Below are 16,177 nucleotides of genomic sequence, written 5' to 3' on the forward strand. Positions count from 1 at the left end.
TGTCCGTTAATTACACTACTCTACATTGGAACCAGGGTGTAACGTGAAGGTTAATGGGTGGAGAAAGAAATTTGGTAAAGTTATAGTTTGTTTTGAGAAAAAAATACGATACGTTTTTAAAAATTGAAAGTATAAGTTAGAACGATGTATTTTTAGAGGGTCGTGTTTATGTGTTATGGTAGAACAGGTGGGAAAAGTTAGCATTTCTAAAGTATTATCGTATTTCATGATTTCTACGTAGTTATGTAAATATTAACAGTTTGCCTTATTACTGATTAATCTAATTTACAATAATAAAATAGTATAATTATGTCTCATAATTATATTTTTTAATCTCATACGAGTTAGTAACATATAATTTTGACTTTGCTATTTCATTGTGATGTGATAATATCTTATTATTGCTTATATTTAAGAGTTTAATGTTACTTTTCTTGTGTTTACACTGAGGACTGCTATTATTTATTCTGATAATGACTGAGTTGGTTCGCATTCCCTGTTACATTTTGCAATAATTGTGAAACAGCTATTGCAAAATGTAAAGTGTTTAAGCATATCCACATAATTACCCTTTTTAATAAAAGTAATGCTTCTTAGAAATATGTGTTGAAATTGTTTAAATGGATATTTTCTTCATTTTCTGCAGTTCCTCAAATTACTACGAAAATACAGTCTAAAAGATATTATGTTTTCTAGCGGGTTTCCTGTGAAAAAATTATTCTTACAGATCCTTTTTTAACATTAGTTACTAAACATTTCTATGTAAATAATGCAAATGTGTACGCAGTTTAAATGTTTAGTTATTTCTTTCAGTGTTGCTTTGAGTTTTGTTTCATCTAAATAAAAATAAAAAACAATAGAAGTAGTATTCTACCACACTGTAGATATTCAGGTAACCCCTCTTAAAAAATCCCTGCCTTTAAGTCACTTTATATTCATTATAGAAATTGTTCATTGCAATAAAAGTCTGTTAATAGCATCTAAGCACAGTGTAGTTAACTGAAATCAATCTTATGCAATATGCTACTAGTCTCCCACGTCTCATGAGTACTGCTCATTAATATTGTGAATGTTTCAAATATTAACACACTTAAAATTATATTTAATACTCATTCCTCTATCTTCTACACATTTAAGAATACTCTGATCATGTGGCATTCTACGTGCAACAATAGTAAAATCATAAAACTCTTTAAACATTTCCTCTTTGACCTACTAAGTACAGAAAAGTCAGTTGAATTACTCATCCTCCTTGTGAAATAAACCCGATGTCATTGGCCGCCCAGTCTTGCATCAATAAACTGCAACTTGAAGATGCATCTAAGGCTTTGCGAAATACATTTGATAAACGTGACAAAAGTCAAATTTTAAAATGAATGCCAGAAAATTATTTGGATGGTGTGCACACTTCTTTTTAAACGTTTACTTTCTTTAAAATAACTGTGGAAAGCTGTTTGCTGTCTGAACTACTTTACGCTTCAGCTGTTATGGGAGCTTATCACCAGCTGTCACCAAATACATGTTTACTTTGCAATAAAGTATTTAAAAAACAAACAGTTGAGTCAATGACATGCCTGAGCAGCTCATGCTGGATTATGAATAGCCTACAATGAAAAACATAGATATTTTAATTTATGATCATAAAGTGTTTGCAGTAGATAAAAGGTAATAGCAGTGGCATACTTAGATGATGATAAATTTCACTTTAACTCAGAAGTATCTGTCTTCTACTGCAATAAGCAGTATAAAGCTGCAATGAACAAAGAGTTAGTGTGAGAGTCGACTCTGTTTGCAGTCTCTGGAGCTCAGATGTTGGGTGGAGTTCAGGAGGACAACACTCCATCAAACAATCCTTCAAGCAATACCATTGGTGGGTGTTGATTCTGACATTGCTGCGTGTCTCTAAAGCGCACAGAGAAGATACAGATGCAGCTGCTGAGCTTTTCTGGGCTTGTTTATGTATGTGGAAAGAAGGTTCAGCTAATCATTCTTGCATTAAGCGGAAAAACAGCTTCAGAACTGTTGCACCACTACAGCAATGATACCACAACTTAACTGCAGATTCATGTGGTTCCTCTACTATCTAAGCAAATCGCTAGTTTAATCAAGACGCTCCAAAATTACCATACTGCTTTCAAAGTTTCTAAAGTAATCGATTGTTGTTAAATGTTTTAATGTAAAAACATCATCAGGCGTAGGCTGATGGTGATGAAGGTTTTTGCAGGATTTCCTCATTTCTGACTGAAACATTAATTGCTGTTAACTCGGATGCAGGCAATGCAGCAGATTGGGTATTCTGTGTATGCCCAGTGACACAGCAAGTCTGGAAAAGTTATATTTTAAAACACAGGGGGGGGAAATGGTAAACGTTGCCTAACGCAATTACTGTAAAAATTTATATTGCAAAAAATCTGACTTAAAAAGCCAAACAGAAAACTGTATTACTAAAAATAATAAGTTTTTAGATTATTTCAGCAGGTTTTGTGCTGCCAAGTGAAACGTCATTGTTGTTTCTCCATCTGTCCACTAGAGGAAGCTAAGAGATAGATAGATAGATAGATAGATAGATAGATAGATAGATAGATAGATAGATAGATAGATAGATAGATAGATAGATAGATAGATAGATAGATAGATAGATAGATAGATAGATAGATAGATAGATAGATGAAGGATTAATTATTGGTATGAATTTTCATTAAATATTTTTCTAAAACTGTAAATAAACTGAACTTGTTTGTTTTGTTAAATGTCATGAAGTAATTTCTATTGTGGATTGTGGGTTACATAAATAACCTGAATTGTAAAGTAGTTTAACAGACTAAAAAAGGTTCTTAATTATCAAGAGAAATAAATCATTTTTAACATTTACGTCTTTACAAAAATATCAAACCAAATTTTCTCTAATGAGAAGGCAGACTTTTGGCATAGTATAAATAAATGTCATAAAGTTAATAACAAAGTCTGCATAGTGTAGTTTAGAAGACTTATTCCTGGATATTGGGACGTAAATGTGACTTTTCACACAGTAGGACTTTAACTGCAGATTATTGATTCCTGTAGTACAATCTGTTTACTTGACCAAAGTGAACTGAAGCAATAAATCTTGGGATAATAATGTAAAGTTTGGGGTTTTGGTTTGGTGTATTTTAAATTTTGAGTGGATTTATGTTCTGTGTTTGATATTATCGTTGAAATTAATCAAAAATAACACTCATATTCTTTGTATTTTATCTCAGTTAAAGGTTAATGGTACAACCCAGGCTTCTGACATATCTCCTTTATATTGCATTACTTAAAAAAAATGCAAGAAAAAAAACAAACTCAAATGTGTCATGTAGACACATGGAGTAGACACAAGAATGTGTCATGTCATGTGTCATGCCAACTGCTGTGACTCAGATGCAACATATGATTCTTTGGCAATTCCTCATTTAGCTTAATCATCAGTTTGATAACCCAAATTGACGTATTCGCAGCCTGTCTTTGTAGTCATGTGAATATGGGTTTTTATGACATCTTCTCCTCATCTCTGACAGAACCAGCTCATTTTAAAAAGACAGGGCTTTTTCATCACCAAGGTCACTAATTTAATCCAATAACAAGTCCTGGTTTATGCTTAATTTATTCATAGTTAAACGTACCTAATGTAACAGATTTACATTAGGTAATAAATGGTTGTGACACCTCTGTCACATCAAACTTTAAACATGCCTAATATGTCTAAAGTAACATTTGTTTTTAACGTATCAATCAATCAGACATTTGTAACATTTCTCATACTTTGTGAACACTGAATCAATTGTAATATTGAGATTTTTGACCTGCTCTAAAGGTTTAGTTGCCAGTCTTTGATGTTTGTTTGCAAGTTTCCGAATATTTTTTTTCTGAATTCTGAATCTATTTCAGTAATTTGATTAAAAATGTGAAACATATTTTTACATAGATATATTACACAATAGATTTCATACATTTATCTCTCTTAATTGTAACGGTAATGGCATCTTGTTACTGAAACCCCAAAATTCAGCTTCACAGAAAATCTTTAAAAATGTTCAGTATTTGGTCGTGGTTTCTTTTGCATGGTTTGCTGGAGGAGATCAGCCTGTGGCACCGAGGAGGAGAGAGGAAGGTTACTTTGAAAATGGCCTTCAGCTCATCTGCATTGGTGGATTTGCTTGTGCAACTTTTTCTACCACATAAACAGTCAACTTCTTAAGCAATGTCATTTTCCTCCTTTTAGAGGGTGTGACAATGACTGTGTTGGACTTCCCCATTAAATAGGGCAAAACACATATGATTTCTGAGTTAAGAATTCTATTTTTGTTGGTTTTGAGTAGTTATTTTTTTTATTTAGAAATTACATTTTGGGTTTCAATTGAGTGAAACAAACATAAATATAAATCTAAATAATATGTGTTTGATGTTGAATTAATGAGAAAAAAGAGCTTTTCTTATTTATTGAGGTGTATCATTTTACAAAATGGGTGGCGTTAGGTAAAAATGGGTAAAAAAAATAATCCTGTATTGTGTAAAACATGCAACATGCTTAATTACAAGGCTCAGCTGCTTCAGTATTTATGTCTTCTATTACTGTATCTGTGACAGCTCTTAAGTACAAAGCAAGAAACGAATTACTTCCAGGTAACATTCAAAAACCTTTTCTTTTTTGGACACTTTGTTTTGTTTTTGTTGGCCATTTTTTATTTGTGTTTGAAATAAAATCAATGAATCAACCAGTCAATCAACCACTCACATGACTTAGAATGAATTCTCCAGTAAGGAGATATAGTTCTGGCCTCTTATGTATTATGGCTTAACAAGGTATTGTCATTAAACAAATAAACAAACAAAAACTAAGTTTGTCATTCAAAGAGAGAAAAAACGTTTGACTCATTCACCTTAATTTGATGTTGCTTACAACGGAATTTGAGACAATTCCACAGTTTAAACTTGACAATAAATGTCTAAATATCTGTTTCAGTAGTACATATTCTCCCAATAATCTCGCAAAGAAAGGAAAATGGCAAATTAACAATATCCGAAACTAAAACGTCAAACCCTGACGATGACGTCATCTTGACTTGTTTTCTGATTGGCTGTCCCGCCTGTAACTCATCGAACGGTTGCTAGGCGGAGGAAGCAGGAAGAGACGTTAGAGGAGGCGGGAGTTAGCAAAATCATAATGGCGGGATGCATGAAAACTATAAATGGTTACATCTCGGCAAGTTTGAAGTTAATGGTTTTTACAGTGCTTTTTATGTGTCTACCTCAAACGTCACACCAATACACAGGTAAGAAGCTGTGTTATAAAGCAGGTAGAATGACCTTTGCTGGTATTTAAAATATATTTTACAAGCTACGGCTAATACACATTAGCTACTGTTTGTCTCATTTACATTTGGACTTTGAGCGAGTCAGTGTAACATTTATGGGTTTTTGAAAGACTAGCAGTAGTTTTAACGATTGTTTAGCTTCATCAGACAGCAATAGAAGTTAATGCAATTAATAATTTCCTTCGTGTCTTGTTCCTTCGTGGAAGCTTGTGGCTACCATCCATTGTTCCGTTTGGAAATTTGCACCCTGTCATTTTTGTAGGCGTTAGCTTGACATCCCAGAACACGCCCAGGTTGTTTTCATTGAGGCCCTCACTAATCCGAGTTGTTTTGCTTGTAGAAAACGTAATGAATGATAGATAGGTCATAATATATTGCCTCAGTGAATCATAGTCAGTATTTGTACTGAGAAAAGCTGAGAAAGTGTTTTACAGAGTTGGCTGAAAACACATTTTTAGGTATTTGCATATTTGTGGCAACTTTTTAGAGGTTTGAAGCAGGTAAATGCTAGTTTTTTGCATTTTCGTTTGAGTTCTTATCGCAAAATAAGTTAGTATTTATTTTTTATTTATACATATGTATATCATAATGTAAACATTAAAATAAAGACTTAAGGCTGCACAGTATATAGCTAATATGTCATCGTCAGTTTGTGCAATATTTATATGTCAAAGACTGTTTAAAGTTTAATAATTGTTGGCTAAGTGTTAACTTAAATTGTTCCTAATAACATCATGTTTAGCCAGTTGGACAGTCTCATGGTAGCACATGTTCATACTGGACAAAAATGGCGTTGCCCCAAACTGCTAAAGGTCACAAAGTGGCGAAAACACCGATGAGAAAGAGAGAAAAGACAAAAATAGTCATATATTGCAACCGATATCATTACAATATCTACTAATATTATCGGCATCACAAAACTTTCTACACAAACAGGCTACTGGAAAACATAAAAGGAGAAAAGTCTTATTTGCTTTGACTTTCAAGTTTGTTTGTTTGTTTTTTTATTTTGTGATACAGTCACACATGTATCTGCTTGTTCAATCTAGGTGACATCCGTCCGATAGTTGATCTTCATGATGGCGAGCAGTACCTTACATTTGGGCCCAACCGGTTCTGCTACAAAAACACAGTTGTTCCAACCTGGAGGCAAACGTGGACAAGAATTCATGCAAGTACCACAAATTACACTGACTTAAGTTTAAAACCTATTATTCTATAAAAGATTTTAAAAAATCAAAATTTTAACATGTTGAAACTTGGAAGTTGCTCTGTTAGCTTAAAAATGTATTGTAGGAAAATCCTCTGTGCATGATTGTGATTGTTAAACAGTAAATTAAATGCCTTTTTCTCACAGGTGAAAGTGTGGAGTTCAAAGGTCTTTAAGGTGGAAACTGTGGAAGGTGAAGAAGAGCTGCAGGAGCTGGAACGCTTCAGTGTCTGGAGCTGGTTTCGATTTTTTCTACGTGAACAGCAAAATGAAACTGTCATTAACATCAACTTGTTCTGCAAAAAGACATGCTTCAAGGTGGATCCTACAGCAGGCGCTCACTACACCGTCAAACCAATCCGCAGTAAGTAGGAGACCAGTGCAGATCACGTTCTGACTGGTTAGTGACAGATGTAGCACCTTCACAATAAGTGGTAGAGTTAAAAAGAAGAGTACATTATAAAATTATTATTATTAACCTGAAAATTAAACGGTTTGCTAAAGATTACAGGAAGAAATGTCACTTTTAATATACTGCCCAGATGTTTATCTTCTCCTTTAGAAAATAAACTTAGTTATACAAAAGGAATACTAAGCAAAGGCAACAAATAATTGTGAACAGCTCACTAATTCAGGGTATAAAAACAATTCAGATTGGAAGAGGATCTAGTTGGTGTAATGACAAAAGATACTTTTGACTCATTTTCAACTAATTTGATGGAAATAAATTAATAAGAGAAAGATGGAGCAAGCTTCAAACCTTCCACATCTACCGTAATAAAGATGGACACAAATGATCTTTACCTGGAGTTGAGTAGGTTTTGGTTGTATCCCTGTTAAAGTTCCCTCAGCGTTCTTAAATAAAAAATAATGGAGTTTGACTCAAAAATAAGCAAAGACAAAGCAAATGACAAGCAGTTGTGATCAGCTAAAACAGTAGGGTTCGTAAGTCTCATAGTTCAAAAACTTGTTTGATTTTTCTTCTTTGCTTAAGATTTAAAAAAAACTTTCATATGGAGAACTCATCAGGCAGGAGTGAGCCATTCAGAGCTCTTCCTTTGTAATCTTTTCCAAATAAAACACATTTTTTCACGTTAATATCGACACATTACAGATTCAACACAAGAATAAAGGAAGTTTCATATTAAAACCTTTGTAACTATGAACAAGCTTTTGTAAGTTTACGTGAAACAAAAAACTTACCAGTAAAATGTCACTAATATAAGAAACAGACTGAAGTAGGAATTTACTAAGACAATAAATGTTATTTTAAGTGCAAAGTCTCTTTGGAAAGGAAAGGTCAAAGTCTAAGCAGGGTTGCTACAAGCTTCAAAGATAATTACCAGCCAACTTTCCTTTCCTTTCAGAGTTTGACATCTATCTGTTTTTGGTCTTCCTCTCTGGGGCGCTGCTGTTTGTTTTTGCAGAATCTCTGAGCAGGTATTTATCTGTCCAAAACCCAGTCTTACATTTTAAGTTTTAACAGGATTTATTACAGTTTTCTTTGTGTTTTGATTCTTTCCTGAAGGAGTCAAATCTTCTTCTACTCTGCTGGAATGAGCACAGGCATGATCGCCTCTCTGATCATCCTCTTTTTCATTTTGTCTCGCTTTTTACCAAAGGTAAGATATTTAATTGCCTTTAAATATTTTTTTTTCAGAATTAAAGTCTTGCTGATCCAGTGGTTAATTGTACCCCTGCTGTTTTCCACAGAAAAGCCCCTTTTACATGCTTATTGTGGGCGGGTGGTCTTTCTCTCTGTATGCCATCCAGCTGGTCTGCAGAAACCTGGGGGTAATTCTGCGAGAGCACTGGCATGCTGCATTAGGTATACACTCGCCAAAAACACAGACTTCAGGCAGAAAATAACAAAGGGGAAGAGTTACAGAACCTTGAAAAAATATTCATTAGTCGTTGAACTTTTTTAATTTTTGTGTTACAACCAGAAACTTGGATAGACCAACACACAGCAGTGCATAATCGTGAAGTGGAAGGAAAATGTTCCGTGATTCTCTGTTAAATTAAAGTAAAGATCTGAGAAGTGTGACAATATTATAGTTTGTCTGAAAGCTTTAACCCTTCCAGACGGAACGTGTCAGCGACGACACAACCAAATTTGCAGTATTGTAATTCCGCCACACTTTGCGCTTTCTGAAAAATTCCAGCAGTTTCTGAAAGGGGAGACATTGCGCTTTGAAGCCAGTATCGGGTTATTACGGTAATTTAACACCCATCGTAGCAGGAAGTCAAATTAATCAGAGGGACACTCTTTTAATAGACAGTAAACCTTTTCATATTGTTATTTTGCAAAAACATTTGAATGATTTCATCCACATCATAATAATAACCATGCTGTGTGTTTGTCACATCAAGCGCTTCAAGTTGAAAACAGACAGAAAAGTCATATTTTAGGTTGCAAAAAACACTGCATAAATTCTTCTTCCTTGGTTTTTTCTGTCAGGTTACGTGACGGTGGTGGGATTCATCAGTTTTGCTGTGTGTTACCGCTACGGCCCCCTGGTGGATGAGAAGAGCATCAATATCCTGTCATGGACGCTGCAACTGTTTGGACTGCTTCTAATTTATCTGGGAATTCAGATCCAGCAAGTTGCCTTTGCTATCATCCTGGCGTCTTTGCTCTCCAAAAATCTGGAGTACCCAGTCATTCTGGCATTGACGGTGTGGAGGTATGCAACACTCAAATGCTGACAGAAGAGGGCGCAAGAGTACAGCAAGGAATGAGAATCTACTGTAGCAACTGTATGTAGGGAAACTGAAACCAAAGTTGTATTTAAATAAAAAATAATAGTCGTCCAGCTTAGACAGGGAAAACAGGCAAAAGACTAAATACATCATACTGGGTGTCAAATGTTTGCAGCGTTTCTCAAAATGGCGGCTTTTCAGTGATATTTAAGGGAGCATCTCTTTAATGATTGTTACGCAAATGGAAATTAAACTTTTCTCATTTTCGTTCAATTAATTGATTTATTGTTTATTGGGACAGGCTTAGTTTTGAGTCAAAAAAATACTTTTTCATCAAAACTTTAGTCCCAATAAAAAAAATGAACCCCATTGCATAATACTGCCACCTCCACCTTTTAGAATCATAGTTAAAAGTTTGTGCTTGGTTTCATTAGACCGTAACTTGTTTTTTTAGTAAGGTCACGGTTTCCATATTTTATTTACATAAGCCTGACTTTCTTTCACTGCCACTGACTCATAAGTTTGTGCCATAAGATCAGTTTGATTGTTTATAACCTTTCTGTAATCTGTGGCTTTAGCTATAGGATGCAAATGAGTAAATGTTAGAAAACCCCTCACAGGTCATCTGAATTTCATCTGCAGATTCAGCGTTTTCAGAGATTTATTACAGTTTTCTTTGTTCAGCCTTGAAATGTTTGGAAATTTATAATTTTTCGAAGGCTGGAAACGTATGGAAATATGTTCCAGACTTCATCTTATTTCATTATTTGAAAGATAAAAATATGATTTTCTTTTGGGGTTTTTTGTTTTTGATGGCATGTATTTTTAATTTGTTAGATTCTAACTTTAGTTTTTGTCCACCTAATTATTTGTGTTCTTCTATTTACTAACAGTAAAACACATTCATACAAGAATAAAATGATTTTCACAGTTTGGTCTGTGGATTCTAAAAATAAAATTCTTGATTTGACTTTTATTTTGATGCAAAATTCCTTTTTTATGATGTAAAATTAAAAAGTTACTAATTATAAATTATTATTCAAAGGCTCAATACCTAAACTTGGATGATCTGGTCCGCATTTATCAAAGATTAAACATTTTAACTACCTATGTTCTTATAGATGCCAAAAAATAAGGGAAATGACCCTTTACATATAACTAATTTAGAAAATAGATTTAGTGCATTTTCTCATAACATGAAAGAGACAGATCATAATAATATGTCTTTATTATGTCTATCATAATAGACATAATAAAGACATTAAGTAATACATTACTTAGATATATTAGTAATGTATTCCTAATGTTAGTAATGTATTAGTAATGTGTATATATATAACTTATATTTTAAGTAATATTCAAATATTACTATAAATATATTTTATTACATAAATGTGAATGTAATATTTTCACATATTCTTTTATGTAATAAAATATTTTACTACATAATATGTGATGTAATTATAAAATAAAATATAAGAATATTTTATTTTCATTTTATTTATGAAAATAAAATATGAAAATATTTTATGTAATATAAAATATATTTTATATGATGTATTATTATATAAAATATTTACAATTACAAATATTACAAAAGATATAGAAGTTTAAAACAGTATCAGTTTTAGGGGTACAATCTGCAGTATTTAGCTTTTCTCCCTCTAATATGTTGGTTTTTCAGTTAACTGAACAAACTTTAGAAATTATTTCTCAGGATCTTTACTTTGCATTTTAACCGGGTGATGCGGATGTGTTTTTATTTTTTATTCCCATCACATCATTTTGGTTTGCAGGAAAGTCAGAGGTTACATTTACTGGAAGCCCCAGCCGCGCCGCCTGCTCACTGAGGAGGAGTATCAGAAAGAAGCAGAAGAAGAAACCCGCCGTGCGCTGGAGGAGCTGCGTAAATACTGCAACAGCCCAGAGTTCAGTCCCTGGAAGGCCGTGTCCAGGCTTCAGTCCCCAAAAAGGTGCCTGTTTGGATTTTTAGACTTATCTGTGCAAAACGTTTTTGAAGAAAGACCGTTGTTGCATTTTACTTCAGAATAAAAGCGGCGAGAGGCCAGCAGTAATTAAAAAAATATTAGAATACAAAAAAACCCAGATGAAAATATGCGTCTGCTGCTTTGTTTTTCACTGACTCACAGGTCGGACATTTTGGATACATTACAGGTTGAACAATGAACTAATCCTTTGAACTTCCTGAGTTTACAGAGTTGATTTATTTACCTAGTGAGGTCACTGTTCAGATAAAAGATGATTCAGTGTATTTTTAGAGCTTCATTATTCATAATCAAAAGTCAAAATAGGAACAATGATAATTAGATAACTCAGCTCGGTCAGCCCCGGATTACCTCACAGCTTGATTTCTGATTAAGTTTGTTCATTCCTGGCTTCTGCATATTTTCCTCTTTACATTTTTTCAGTTTTTTTAACACTGTGGACATGCAAGTATAGAACAGTTATTTTATAATAGACATTTCTTTTCCTCCTGCTCCACAAATCATAAAACATCCCAATGCCGAAGTTGGGTTCTGACTGATTAGTGAGAAAAATGGCTGTTTGACATCATCTCTGATTTGCAGGAGGCCGCCTGTGTAAATATTAAAATTGTAGAAAATCATGTCCTAAATGTTGCACTTTTTCTTTAAAATATTCTCAGTTTGTAAATAGTTTTCTTGTAAATTGGTGATGCATTTAATTCAACTTATTTCTAAAGCACGAAGAAATGTCACCTCAAAATACGGTCAAGGAAAATACAGCTCTGAAAAAATTAATAAACCACAGCACTGAACCCCATTGAAAACCTTCTGGTTATAGAATAGAATAGAATTACTTTATTCATCCCAGCAGGAAAATTATTTCGCAGTTATTCCATCAAGTAGTGATTCCTGAACTCTTCCTGAGTTAAAACATTAGTTTTGTTGTTTCTAAATGAATATGAATTTGTTTTCTTTGCATTATTTGGGGTCTGAAAGCACAACATTTTTTTTTGGTTATTTTGACCATTTTTCATTTTCTGCAAATAAATACAGTATTTTTGCTTGGAATTTCAAAGACATGTTAAGGTTTCCCCTACAAAATCTTCTAAGCCTGATGGTCAGAGCGCTCAAGCCGTCATTCATCCAGCGGCCCGTCGTGTTCTTGAGTTAAAAAATGTTTAAACTTGACAAGAAATGTGGGTGTGCCGTGGTGGCGTAGGGGTTAGCGCGACCCGTATTTGGAGGCCTTGAGTCCTCGACGTGGCCGTCGCGGGTTCGACTCCTGGAGCCGACGACATTTGCCGCATGTCTTCCCCCCTCTCCTTCCCTGTTTCCTGTCAGCCCACTGTCATATAAGGGACACTAGAGCCCACAAAAGACCCCCTGGAGGGGTAAAAGAAAAAAAATTGACAAGAAATGTGAAAATATCACTTATTTATGTGTTAAAAATGCAAATATTTTTTAAAAACTTAAATAAATAAGCAATGCTTAGCCTGGTGAGGGCACAAGTAGAGCCTGGTGGCCCGCAAGGCTAATAACACACTAGGGGAAACCCTGCATGTTGTCAGTAGTTCATAGAATAAAAGAGCAATGTTCCTTTTACTATTTACCGATAAAAAGTAAAATCAGAGAAACTGATAATTTTAAGTGGTTTCTTAATTTTTTCCAGAGCTGTATAATCAAACCAGTCCAATATGATCTATTTATAAATTCAAATTTCATCCTAGTTATAGGTCAAATTCAGGTAAAAATTGCCAGTTTAAGGATTATTTAGTCTGCAGTAACTCGTCATTCTGAGCAAGCATGTGGTGACAGTGGAGAGGAACAACTCTCTCTTAACAGGAAGAAAACGAACAGAACCAGCATCAGTGTGAGCGGCCATCATCTAGGAGAGAAATAGGCTCTATCTAATGGGATGGACAACAGGGTTACACAGACTCGGTTTCACCTGTTAAATTAACATCATATCCATAATCAACAGGTTTGCCGATTTTATCGAAGGATCCCCACACTTGAAGTCAAACGAGGTGTCCGTCCACGTGCAGGAATACGGTTTTGGAGGAAGCTTTTTTGAGGACGAGTTCTTCGACACAGACGATGAGGAGGACAGTGAAGAAGAACTGAAGCCTATGAAGAAGCTCGAGTGAGAGAGCAGAAGAAGAAGAATCAAACTGCACCCTCTCTGATGGGCAGGTTGGGGAACGCCTCGCTGGGGTTGTCCAGATCTTCATGCTTGATGGAGGAAATCTCTGGACTGGGCTCCAGCCGGAGCGATCACAGACGCAAAAGAAAAGTTGAGCACTTCAGGCGTATGAATGCATTCTTCAGATGCTAAATGGGTAAATTTACATTGAGAGTTTTTGAGTGAGTCACATCAGGTTTTACTTTGACTAGACGTGCGTTTCAAACCAAAAGGCTGTGAATGGAGAGAATCCGCTTCATGTTTTCTCCACACTGAGACTCCTACTTTTGTAACTATTATTTCAGAAGAGAAACTGGTCATGTGGTTTCTTCATGTTGATTTTAATGGAAATATCTGTTGAACTGTCCTAAAATATTTTGAATAAAAAAATTATATATTTGTGTTTGGGCACCTAGTGATGCTTTTGAAACTGAAATATATTTTTTTTATGATTTATCCTGTCCTAAAATATGACTACTTTACTATATTAATGCTCTTTTAAATTATGTTCCAGATACTGTGGTCAAGACATGGTTTATTTATTAAATGTGTTGTTCTAGATCAGTCTGAATTCACACATCTGTTCCCCAGCACAATCTTCCACAATCCAGTAATTATTAATATTGAATACTTGAAGTAAATATTTACTGTAAAAGATTCAATTCAATTCAAAAATACTTTCCTGGTCACAAAAGGAAAATAAATGTTGCTGTAATTCATATTAATTCAAGATTCTTCAAAAACGTTATTGCACTTGGTAATGGTTGTTGGCGAGAAGAATCTCCTGTAGCAGTCTGTATCACAACGAATTTGAAGAAGCTTCTAAATGAAGATGTTTTTTCAAATCAAATCTTTTAAAATAATTTTGGTGCAGCTTGTTCCATGTTGTGTTAAATTAATCAGTTTCTTCAAAATTCTACACACAAATATGTGTATTTATGCACATATAATGTGCACATTTATTAAAAATAATAAGCAAAAAAATCACATTCACATAATTATTAACATTCTTTGTGCTTCATGCTAACGTATCACTCCAGGCTTCATGTTCGAAGAAAACTCCACCATCCCTACAGTGAGGCATGGTGGTGGTGGTATCATGCTGTGGGGATGTTTGCAGGAACTGGCAGATTAGTCAGGATGGAGGGAAAGATGAATGTGGTGACGTACAGAGACATCCTGGATGAAAACCGGCTGCAGTCTAAGGAGGACGCCTAAGGTTGCCCATAATTTTCTTAGCAGGAAGGCAGTGATTGCATCATGCTGAGGGTTTGTGTCATGAATGTTCTGTTTAGTCACAAACCAACTGAAAGTTCAACATTTTTGGCAGTAGTGGTTTTTATTGAACAGTCATTTTCTCCACAGGAAGCACCCAGTTATTCAATTTCACCTCACTTCAGTGGCTACTTGACAATAAAACCAAACATATTTCTAAAAAGGTGTTTTGCTATGGAGAAAGGAGCATATTATTCAACTTAAAGTCTGAAATTTAATGTTAGACTCTTCTTTAAATCCAAGGAAATCATTCCATTTAAATCAACTCTGTCAAGATTTGTCAAATATCTGGTGCAGCTTTATGTCTGCGTGTTTTATTTTAATTAGAAAAAAATCCACAAATTTAATTTTTAGCATCCAGCTCTTGATTTTATTGTCATTGATCCATAAATATGTGGTGCATAGTCACTACAGCCTAAATGAAACAAACACTTTCAAAATGCCTCAAAGCCCCAAATAAATGAAATGTGTGTAAAGTCCATGTAAACTTCTGACTGTAAATGTATCTAATTGTCTCAGTTATTGATAGCTGGGTTAGGTTGAGTGTTGATTTCTAAGTAAACCGTAAAACTCATGTTTTTACCACATTTTAAAAAAAAAACGTTGTGCTTGGTAATCTGCAAAACAAGATCAAAGATAATTCAGAAGAAATTTCTGACCTTTTTCATATCTGTTCATTACTTAAAACATATTTGTCTTTCCACGTCAATTCAAAACTTTAAACAAGCAGCTCGCTGTGCACTGAAACTTTTTAAATCTGTTGCTCACAAACTGTGACATTATGACTAATGTTAAATTCAAAGCAGAAGCTGAGCCAGGAATACATTTAAAAAAGAAAAACAGCTTTTCAGAGCAGATAATGTTATCTTTCATCAAGCACAATCTACGTTTGAAAAAGAAAACCCAACGGCTATCCTTTCTCTTTTACTCTCCCACTCTAGTTTCAGTGACATCTTGGGGACACAGTGACATTTAAAGGCAGCAGCAGCGAGAATCCCACTGCAGGTTTCTTTACAATCTGCGTGTGTCCATGAAACGATCAACACCGTTGGGAATGCTTGCAAACAATTACTCAACAGGTTTAAAACAGCTGATACAGCGAGCAATATTTGCATGTATTTCCCAGGCCAAGCTCAACCTAGGCAACACTCACACGCCGCTGTGTTTCCTTTGAACTACTTCCCCGAAACATGCATTACAAACAGGGAAAGCCTCGCTCCAATGCAAACAGGATTCTATTGAATGCAGAAGGGGGGAACCCCTTGGACATACGAGCATATGGAGAAAACTGTGACAGCCTCCTCATGTAAAGTGTCTGGACTTCCCCACAGCTTGAAAACTGGCCTACGTGGGGCCAATGGGATCCTTAAAAAGTCTTACATTAATGTACCTAAAATTAAGGCCTTAAAATTTCTTTAATTTATTGAAAAGCAACAAGTTAGCTTTAAAAACGTTAATCACAGGTCTTAAATTTTGTTGTGGCAGG

General features: G+C 34.6%; 1 protein-coding gene across 1 annotated transcript; it reads left to right on the forward strand.

Moving 5' to 3' along the window:
• Positions 1-5,143: 5,143 nt before the first annotated feature.
• nemp1 (nuclear envelope integral membrane protein 1) lies at positions 5,144-14,135 on the forward strand. Its single transcript, XM_028011055.1, has 9 exons — positions 5,144-5,294; positions 6,386-6,507; positions 6,694-6,910; positions 7,914-7,986; positions 8,075-8,168; positions 8,260-8,374; positions 9,008-9,233; positions 11,046-11,222; positions 13,216-14,135. Exons 1-9 carry the CDS (start codon positions 5,186-5,188, stop codon positions 13,379-13,381), a joined length of 1,299 nt encoding a protein of 432 aa, XP_027866856.1. The 5' UTR covers positions 5,144-5,185; the 3' UTR covers positions 13,382-14,135.
• The last annotated feature ends 2,042 nt before the right edge of the window (positions 14,136-16,177 follow it).

Source organism: Xiphophorus couchianus, chromosome 24 (assembly GCF_001444195.1).
Source record: "Xiphophorus couchianus chromosome 24, X_couchianus-1.0, whole genome shotgun sequence".
NCBI lineage: Eukaryota > Metazoa > Chordata > Actinopteri > Cyprinodontiformes > Poeciliidae > Xiphophorus > Xiphophorus couchianus.